The sequence below is a fragment of the Physeter macrocephalus genome, chromosome 19 (genome assembly GCF_002837175.3).
Source record: "Physeter macrocephalus isolate SW-GA chromosome 19, ASM283717v5, whole genome shotgun sequence".
NCBI lineage: Eukaryota > Metazoa > Chordata > Mammalia > Artiodactyla > Physeteridae > Physeter > Physeter macrocephalus.
In genome coordinates this window covers 29,336,567-29,346,240 of record NC_041232.1, presented here as the reverse complement: position 1 = coordinate 29,346,240, position 9,674 = coordinate 29,336,567, and the positions used below count along the sequence as shown (strand labels likewise).

The 9,674-nt window shown below is 48.9% G+C and overlaps 2 protein-coding genes across 2 annotated transcripts; one reads left to right on the top strand and one right to left on the bottom strand.

The window, feature by feature from the left end:
* The first annotated feature begins 2,851 nt into the window (after nucleotides 1-2,851).
* LRRC30 (leucine rich repeat containing 30) lies at nucleotides 2,852-7,329 on the top strand. Its single transcript, XM_007114866.3, has 2 exons — nucleotides 2,852-4,635; nucleotides 5,852-7,329. The coding sequence occupies exon 1, from the start codon at nucleotides 3,117-3,119 to the stop codon at nucleotides 4,020-4,022; it is 906 nt and encodes a 301-aa protein (XP_007114928.1). The 5' UTR covers nucleotides 2,852-3,116; the 3' UTR covers nucleotides 4,023-4,635; nucleotides 5,852-7,329.
* A 20-nt stretch (nucleotides 7,330-7,349) lies between these two features.
* LOC102992414 (voltage-dependent anion-selective channel protein 1-like) lies at nucleotides 7,350-8,318 on the bottom strand. The gene has a single exon (XM_055080633.1). The coding sequence runs from the start codon at nucleotides 8,202-8,204 to the stop codon at nucleotides 7,365-7,367; it is 840 nt and encodes a 279-aa protein (XP_054936608.1). The 5' UTR covers nucleotides 8,205-8,318; the 3' UTR covers nucleotides 7,350-7,364.
* Nucleotides 8,319-9,674: the final 1,356 nt, after the last annotated feature.

Here is a 9,674-nt window from a genome sequence, read left to right as displayed (position 1 = left end):
GAATCACTTGGAATATATAACACTGTAGTTAACATGGTAGGCTTATTAAATATGTTTCTATAATTCTACAACTTCTTTAGGTTTTAAAGACAGTCAAATTACTTACATGCCCTGGAATTTCAAAAACTTCTCAACAATGCTGCCCTCTGAGGCTTATGCCAAACTGAAATCCACTCAGCCTCAAAGAGTCTCTTTTGGCAAAAATTGGATGTGTAGGCTTAGTAGTAAGTCCCAAAGCCCCACAGCATTTCCTGTTACTGTTTATTCCCCAGGGCCCAAACTTAATGCGAGGAAAAGGAAAGCTGCCTTGGATTTTGCCTGCTTTCACCAGAAAGCATTAAGTCTGACTTGCATTTCCCTACAATGGTCTCACTTGTAGTGAGAATCTTGACTCGCAGGGTAGGAAGGGGCTCCGGGAAATCACCGCCCACAAACGGCCCACATCATAGACGAGGACACGACCCAGAGACTATGACCGTCCCCTCCGTGAACCTGCTGTGACTGCAGCTTGGACTGGATCACCATGGTTAATAAGAGGCATCATCCATGTTTCAAAAACTCAGAAGAAACAGTCAGCTATCCATACAACTCGTCCATTTGATATATGAGAATCTCGCTAAAGAAGTGAACTATTTTGGGGAGGGGATTAAATCCATTATGCCAAAGTCTTCGGGAATTTTAACTTTGGCTTCTCCTAGTTGTGTTGGGGGAGAGAAAGTAGGGTTAATACCTAATTATGTAGTTATTTCTATTATGTGGTTACAGAGTCATTTCTTTACCTATATTCTCTCCAGACCTACTCCATAGAAACTTGAAAACAGAAAACCATATCCTAGCCAGGTATTCCAGCTCTGTGTACGTTGAAGCCCAGAGTTTTCTTGTGGTTCCAGCCGGGGCTGTTGAGTCAGACTAATTGGGTTTGAATTCTGGTCCTGCCATTGAGTAGATACTTGAACTTGGGCAAGTGACTTGATCTTGCATTAGTAACTTGACCTCTCTCTGGCTTCCCTTTCCTCATATTGAAATGGAGATAATTTTAATATCCATCTTCTATGTAAAGTGCCTAGTGCAGTGCATTTCACATGGTAAATATTCGATCAATATTGGCTACTGATAAGTGCTCAAAAAGTATTTATTGGAAAGAATGTATTAAGGGGAAAGAGAGAGAATTGTCACAAAGAAGAAAGCCATGACTCGTTCTCAAACCATCCCAGTTCCTGCTGGTCCCCACATTTCCGATATTCTAGTATAATTTCTCAGGCTCATGGAAGCAGCAGAATTGTATTGTCACATGAAATTTACATATATAAGGTGTGATCTGCTCCAAAAACCTAGGGTACAAATTTAGTCACGTTACTCCCCCGCCCCCGTCCCCAATTAATACCTATGGTGTACTCAAGTATACCATTAAAAAAGTCTAGAGTGTCCACCTTTGTCCAGGAATGCCTGGGGCTTACTCAGTTGAAAGGGGTCAGAGCGCTCTCAAATGCCAAGTGGGGCAGAAATGGCCTGGCATTGTCTTACGCCTCCTGTTGCCCCACCTCAGTGGATGGGCCTGCAGCTTCCCGGGGCGGCACCCAGCCAGAGCCCAGCTCAAGGTCCTGGCTTGGTGATGACTGTTCTGAGACCACAGTCACAGGACCAGCACTGCTGTCCAGGAGGCCCAACTGCTATGCCATGGCTGTGCCAGCAAAAGCCGCAGGCCCGCGGGCCAAGCCAGCCCTCGCAAAGCCCATACGCCCTTTTCTCAGAACCTGGGCCATCAACCTCGATATCTCTTCTCCCCTTAACCACAACTTATTTTTAAGATTTTTTCACCTGTGCAGATGTGTCCGCCTGTGCCCCAGCTGGGTGAGTTTGCCAGGGCCGTCACACAAAGCTCCATAGACTTGGCCGGCGGGGGAGCTTAAACAGCAGAAATTTATTTTCCACAATTCTGGAGGCTGCAAATCTAAGAGAAGGTGTTGGCAGGTAGGTTGCTTCTGAGGCCTCTCTCCTTGGCTCGCAGACGGCCGTCTTCTTCCTGTGTCCTCATGTGGCCTTGTCTCCAAACACGGTCACATTCTGAGTTACTGGAAGTTAGGATTTCATCGTTGGAAATTTGAGAGCGGGGGCACAGTTCAGCCCATGACACCAACAACTGACTACCTACTTAGGGTATGAGTTAACTTGTTCACTGAGAGAGATGGAGAGAGGTGTGTACCCGGGGAGGCCTCTTCAGACTACTTTCCAGGGCAATAGGCACCGTGCTTTCCTTACTAAGTGGCCAGTCAAGGGCTGTCCAAACATTTACAGAGCACCCTACCAAACCCAGGAGCTCTCTGTAGAACAGAGGACCCCAGAGCTTCTCTGGGAGAAAATGGGAGTGTGGTCAAGACCCCTTCACCCTCTCCTCAAGGAATCACCTCTGACCAGTACCGTGTAAAACCCTGTTCTCGAGGATTCCAGGTGTCCGGGCTCCTTCTGTTACTTCTTCACGACATGATTCACCGCGGTGTGAATCAGTGTGTATGTTACGTCTGCCGATCCTTAACTTTGGGAACATAACTCTGCGACTCACATTCAGCCTGGCTCCGCTCCACGGTCCGGATAAGCCTGAGACCTGCAGACACCCTGGCTTTATTTTTTCCCCTTGGCTTCTTTTCGGAGATGGGCTGGTTAATCGCCCTGCTCAGCTGTGACACCCAGAAAAGCAGAGACAGGAAAGTCAGACATGGCCTCCCCTTGACCTGTTTGCACACACCAGGCCAATAAAGTGCGGGCAGAATTGACAGTGACAGCTGCCCCGTGGTGTTCAGAGGGACCCGAGAGGTTCAGTTCTGCAGCCTCAGGGACAAGGGTATCATTACAGCCCGGCTGCTCCGAGAGAAGCCACTTCAACCCAGCCGGGAAGACGGGCGGCTCTCGGCGGCGCGGCTAGACATCTGGGACCCCGAGCACCAGGCATCTGGGACCCTGAGAGCCGGGGATCTGGGACCTCCCCCCAAGTCCTACTCCACCTGCGGCACCACCGGCCTCGGCTCGCATCACCCGATCGGCTCCCTGCCGGGCTTCAGCAGCGGCCCGGGAGCCCATCCCCACCCGCGGCGACAGAGGAGCACGAGGAAGGCAGGTAAATGGGGGCCAGGCAGTCTGGTGCCCGCTGCAAGGACAAGGGCCCCCCGGGGCGGGGGTTCCTGCGGGGGAGGCAGAAGTTCTCCCCGTGGGACGATGCTCTGCTCTCGGGGAGGGACCCGCGGTGTCTGCTGAAGCGGGGCCTGCGGCACGTCAGTTTCAGCCTGGTCACCAAGGGCATGACGGATGCTCCCGACTTCCTGTGGAGCCTGTCGGAGGTGCAGAAGCTCAACCTGTCCCACAACCAGCTCCGGGCCCTCCCGCCCGAGGTGGGGAAGCTGACGCGGCTGGTGGTCTTGAACCTGTGCGGGAACCGCCTGAAGACCCTGCCCCGGGAGGTCAGCCTCCTCCAGAGCCTCAAGGTCCTGTTTGTGCACATGAACTGCCTGACGGAGCTGCCGGCAGAGCTGAGCGCCTGCCGGAACCTGGAGGTCCTGAGCCTGTCGCACAACTTCCTGTCCCAGCTCCCCGCCAGCCTCGCCGACCTCTCCCGGCTGCGCAAGCTGAACCTCAGCCACAACCGCTTTGCCCACATCCCTGTCTGCGTGTTCTCGCTCAGGGAGCTGGACTTCCTGCACGTGGGCTCCAACCGCCTGGAGAGCATTGCCGAGAGCATCCAGTGCCTGGCCAGCCTGCAGATCTTCATTGCCGAGAGTAACAATATCCACACCTTCCCCTACTCTCTCTGCCTGCTCACGAGCCTGGAGCTGCTGAACTTGAACAACAATGACATCCAGACCCTCCCCGAGGAGCTCTACCTGCTGCGCAGACTGGCCAGGATCGCTTGGAACCCCATGGACAAAGGGCTTCACATTTCCCACAACCCTTTATCCAAACCTCTGCCCGAGCTGCTGGAGGGGGGTCTGGAGATGCTCTTTAGTTACCTGAAGGACAAAAAACACACCTGACGTGGGTGCCGGAGACACAGACAGACTCAGCCTGGTACTTTCCTGGTCTAAACCTTCTCCTCTTCCTCTTTCTGTGGGTCGATGCTTGTGCTATTATTTGCTAAATCACACTGAACACCCCTTCTAAGGAGGTGTTTGCTTTTAGCTCTGTATATTCTTAATAACCCACAGAATACTATGTTCATCTCCTTCTAAACATTAATTGAAAGAGGACTTGGGTTTTCCCCAAAGAGAAATAATTCTGATTCTCTGGGGAGCGGTGGGATTCGGCCTTTGGAAGGGAGGACAGCAGGTCTGATTCAAAGTCAATCAAAAGTGAAATATTTGCTAAGTACGTGCAGTGGGCCAGGTACGATATAGGAGGTATTGACACCGTCTGGTTTCAGCCCCTGAGTTGGCAACGTGCAGCTGGGTAGCAATGGCAAGACATGCTCCCACCTCAGCCGCCATCAAGCATCACTTGGGACCAAAGAGCAAGCTGGGGCCCTGCCCTCCCGGCAATGACCAAATCAGCCAGAGCTTCCCCACGAGTCCGGGGGGAAACGACCGCAGGAACTTTGCCTCCAGAATGACTGTTGGGTAACAATCTAGCCGCTCATGCTGGCGTCTGGTGGTGAGTGACGGGGGTACAGCGTGATGGCTTTCAGAGAATAAATACAAAAGCCAGAGCTAACATTCAGGTCCACCTTCTTTCCCAATCCTCCTCTTGCACTCACGGTCACATCCTTGAGCTTTTCTAGAGACGCTTGCCAGTGGTTACATCATCCTTTAATAATTTCATTATTCCTCCCTTACCACATTTGCCTTCTCAGAGATGAGCTAATAATAGGGGGGAAAAAATGGCCAAAAGGCAGGAAAGAGGAGGTAAGGCAGAGACAGGCCACCCAAAAAAAGTCATTACCTTTTTCACATTCAGAGAAGGGTGATATTTGCCACTTGGCTTTCCCATATGGACATTTAAAAATGAGTTGAGCAACATGCAAAACTCTTTAGACAAAAGGATCTGTAAAAATATGGTTTGTTTTCTTTTTAATTCTAAGAGTACACAGCTGTCAGTTAAACGCAGAATCAGGACGAGGAAATCCAGAGCTCCTGCCACGAGAGTCACTGAACCTCACTGTTGTCACAGCAGCCAAGAGCCCCTGAGACATCACTCTGTGGTGACAGTTCAAGAATTAGAATGAAAAGGTGGCAGTGAACCTACAGTGCCTTCAGATCAGTGGCAGTCCAAGCATTCGGGTTTCTTGGCACGTTTGTCCACAGGACACAACAAATAATAGCAAGACAGGAATGGGGGTTGCTGCTAGGATTTATCTAACTTCTTACTACCCTTAGTTGAATTCAGTTAAATTTATATTTATTAGCACCTTCCCTGGGCAAGGACCTGGAGAGGAGTAACGCTCAGCTCCTTCTACCAAGGAGCTCAAAGTCTGGTGGAAGAGACAGACCCACGTGGGTTTCCACAATGTGGCAAGTTGTGATCCTCACTAAAGAGAAATTAAAGCAAAGGACTGAAGCAAAGATAACACACTAGATGGCACAGAGCAGACTGAGCCCCGGGTTTCAGAAACCAAAGGACACGATCGGGGTGAATCAGTCAAACCCCCATTCTAGCAGTCATCTCACCCTAATTCCCCCTTCTACCTTCACCCCATGTGGGGAAGGGCAACAAAGCCTGGGGCAGTGGGTGGCACATCCTCAGGTTCAGACTTAGGCAGCTTTAGTACGGGGGGCTGACGTCTCACGTCTTCTAAGAGCTGCTCAAGGCGGGCTGGGGGTGGGGGGTGGGCCATGTAACTTATTCACAGGACAAGTGATTTTTCCAACAGACCCCAACATCAATTTCCCATCCGGCAAAGAAGGCAGCCAATTCCTGCCTTTACCATGAGACACCGTCGTTCCATGAGCACCTTAGTGCATGAGCTGTTGCGTTGAACCACTGCAAACAGATCTTACCAGTGTCACTGGAAGGCAACTGCAGTCCCCTCCACATCCCCCTCCACATACCCGTCCAGCAGCAACCGGAGACCTGCTTATCCCCGCCAGGCACACACAGGCACACTCAGTAACCACACCCACGTGTGCTTGCTGGAGCCAAGACTATTTAAAGACATCAGAGGAATTCTTACTTGACCTCATGACTCAGTGGGAAACTGTGGAACGCACCTTCCTCTGCAGAGCAGGACTGAGGCTGGAGCTGGAGCCCATATGTGCAGCTGTCACACAAACACCACTTGTGCCAGGATCGCGCTCATGGTGTCTGCTGCTGAAGACCCACTTGGGCTCACGTTGAATATCCATGACCTTGCTGTGGCGGAGAAGCAGGCTGGAACACCACCATCATGCTTTTCCTGCTGAGCAATCATTTTATTTCCTCTCCTCGCTTTTTCAGTCACTTGATACCTCACGGTAACTCTACTCCAGGGAAAGAACGTAACCATATTTTGAAGGTGACCCAAGAGCTTATTATACTCCTTTTTTTTTTCAATATTTTATTCAAGGTTTATTTTAAGTGATGTTAATTACAGCATTTGAAGGGGAGGAATTAATTCCACACAAAATGGAAGACTCTAAAATGTACCCATTAAACTGCTAAAAAATAAACTGAGTGGCGAGAATACAACAGAAGTTCAATTTAGATTCTGAGTGTTGCCACCATGTGATTACAGTCACCGAGACTCTTCCCAGCTTGCAGCTGGAGCTCTTAGAAGCTATTTCATACTCTGGTGCAAGGGCAAAAAAACACAGCATGAGAAAAAACACAGTTAAGTCCTGAATTACTGGCTTCATCACATCCACCTTCTCCACCCCAAAATGGCACAAAAGAAGCAGCTACCACGCCCTGCAGACTACTTTTGGTGTAATAGAGGTGATGGATTGGGGTGGAAAAAGTCCCTTTCAGATGAGTTTGTATACACCATCAAACAGCCTCTCCTCAATCAGGGTAGGAAACCAAGGTTCAATTCTCAGGAAGTCACAATTTCATTCATTTACTCAATACGAATTTACAAATTACAAAGTGCCTGCAAATTATCAACTTCCACTTGCAGCCATTTCTAGGTAAAAAAGAAACCTGACATCTCTAGAGAGGCCAGCAAGCTCCCCCTCAAGTCTACAGCTGAAAGGACCTTTTTTGAAATTGGGTTTCTTCTGTACCTCTGCAAGGGTAACACCCTAAAGCTGAATCATCTTTAACCTGGAAGTCTAACATGATATTTAGCGATACTTGCATCCCAGACATACAACATTAAAAGGTACACTAAATTCTGAAGGTAGCTATGCTGCAAAATAGTTTAAAATTAAATGACTGTACAGTATTCATTTACGCTTGAAACTCCAGCCCTAGACCAAGCTTGTGGCCTTGTGGCCACCAGCGTTGACATTCTTGCCATCCAGCAGAGCTGACAGTGTCAGTTTGATACCTGGCTTTAGGGTCTGAGTATATCCTAGCCCTATCAGGCTGGAGGTGTTCAGTTTAGCCGAGAAGCAGGCGTCAGGGTCGATCTGGTACTTGGCTGCTATTCCGAAGCGAGTGTAACTGTTTCCTGCTGTCCAGGCCAGATTAACAGCAGTCTCCAACTTCTTATTCACCTTCTGATAAATGGAGCCACCAAACTCTGTCCCATCATTTACATTAGTGTGAAGCTGGAACTCATCGGTCTTGTAGCCAACTGCAAAGTTGCTCTGGGTCACTCGAGACTTCGCGGTCTCAAAATTCGTCTGGTAGCCAGCCAGCCAGCCCTCGTAACCCAGCACCAGAGCACCCCGGATGGAAGGCCCGGCAATGTCGAAATCCACGTCACAGCCCAGGTTGATATGTTCCCGCTTGTACCCTGTCTTGATTTTAGCATTTTTTTCCCCAGTGTTTGGTGAGAAGGATGAATGGAAGGTCAGCTTCGGGCCACGTGCAAGCTGATCTTCCACAGTAATCTCCGTGCCTAGTGTGTTGTCAGTGTTCCATTTCTCCGTAAACGTCAGACCATATTCGGTCCATCTGTACTTGGTTTCCAGACTGCCCTTCACTTTGGTGGTCTCGGTGTTGGCTGAACCTGAGCTTGTAAATTCCAGTCCATTCTCAGATTTTGTTTTCAAATCAAGTTTTATTATGCCAAACCCATAGCCCTTGGTAAAGACATCCCTGGCAGATTTGCCAAGATCAGCATACGTGGGAGGCACAGCCATCTTCTGCGCAACGAAGAGTAGTCCCGGCTCGCTGCAACTAGAGAAAGCCCGTGCGCAACAAAGAAGACCCAATGTAGCCTTGGCAAACGCTGTTTTCTGTCCTAATGGCCGGACATCTAGGAATCATGCTCCGTGCGTTGTGAATCCTCCAGGAAGAATGGACTCACAGCCGTGGTGTGGGCTGGTCTATTATACTTCTTGAGAAAAATGTGCTATCAATGTGGTTGCCAGCATCTATCGGTGCCTTTCAGAGTATAGAAGAGAGGTTTTCTTTGTTAAAGCTCGGCATTGAGGACATCATAAAAGTAATTGCAGTTGCCTGATGAGCTTTAGGTATTGATTCTTTGTGAATGCTCCTTTTTATCAATAAAGGGAAGTGCTGAGCAAAAACCTGGCTAACGTGCTTGGTTATTCAAAACATTAACGTGGAGGGAATTTGATACAACCCTGGGTGTCTGCTCTCAAATCCTACAATTTGCTGACGGACTGTGAAATGCTTCCTGCTTATCTTTTGTAGTTCTGATACTGCCACATTCAAATAACTCCCAGGTATTTCTAAGGCTTCCAAATCAAAGCACTGAGGCTCACTGCATTGGCTGAGGAGTACGTTTAGCAAAAGAATACGAGCTAATTGGGTGCTTGATGTGGGGAGCTGGCTGTTCACATCCTGATGATGGGTTGGTTTGCATATCACTGGGCCCTCTGTAAGGAATGATCTCAGTGGTGTGTTCAGAGACACCTTTTGAAGCAGCTTACAAGCATACAATTAAGAAATCCTCTGTTCCTAGGAAAGGAAGACAGCTTTGAAAAGACACATCTGTTCAAGGAATAATACCGCTAAATGCATAAAACTGCTGCACATTAGAAAGAAGAGTGTCGTCATTAGTTACTTGTTGACTTAATAAATGGTTAATAGTAGAAATGGGCTCCATTCTCAGGCTTTAGTTAATGCACTGCGTCTCTATATTAACCAGAGAGACAATCAGGGTACACGAGTACTTCACAACCAGGCATGCCTGCAAAGAGATGGAGAGGGAAAGCTGTCATTCTTTGCAGAGATACTTTAAACCCTTTTCTTGTGGGAATGGATTATTGCATTTTAAAATTCCATTTCCTATGCCTCAAAGCACAGACTGAGTATGCATGTGGATGGCTATGCATTACACACAGAGGAAGATGAAAGCACTGTGGGCTTGGTCGCTGGAAGACGATGCAGGTATCAACATCCTGAGATGACCAGGGTGAATGAGGCTCGAAGCTGGGCTGGGGTGCCTCTCATCAGCAACATACATCAGTGAGGGAGAGTCTGGACAAAGTCACTGATATTCTGTTACAAACAGTGAAAAACAGAAGATGAGTTCAGGAAATGGTCTTTTTTATAAAAGCAAACAGGGCTTCCCTGGTGGCGCAGTGGTTGAGAGTCCGCCTGCCGATGCAGGGGACACGGGTTCGTGCCCCGGTCCAGGAAGA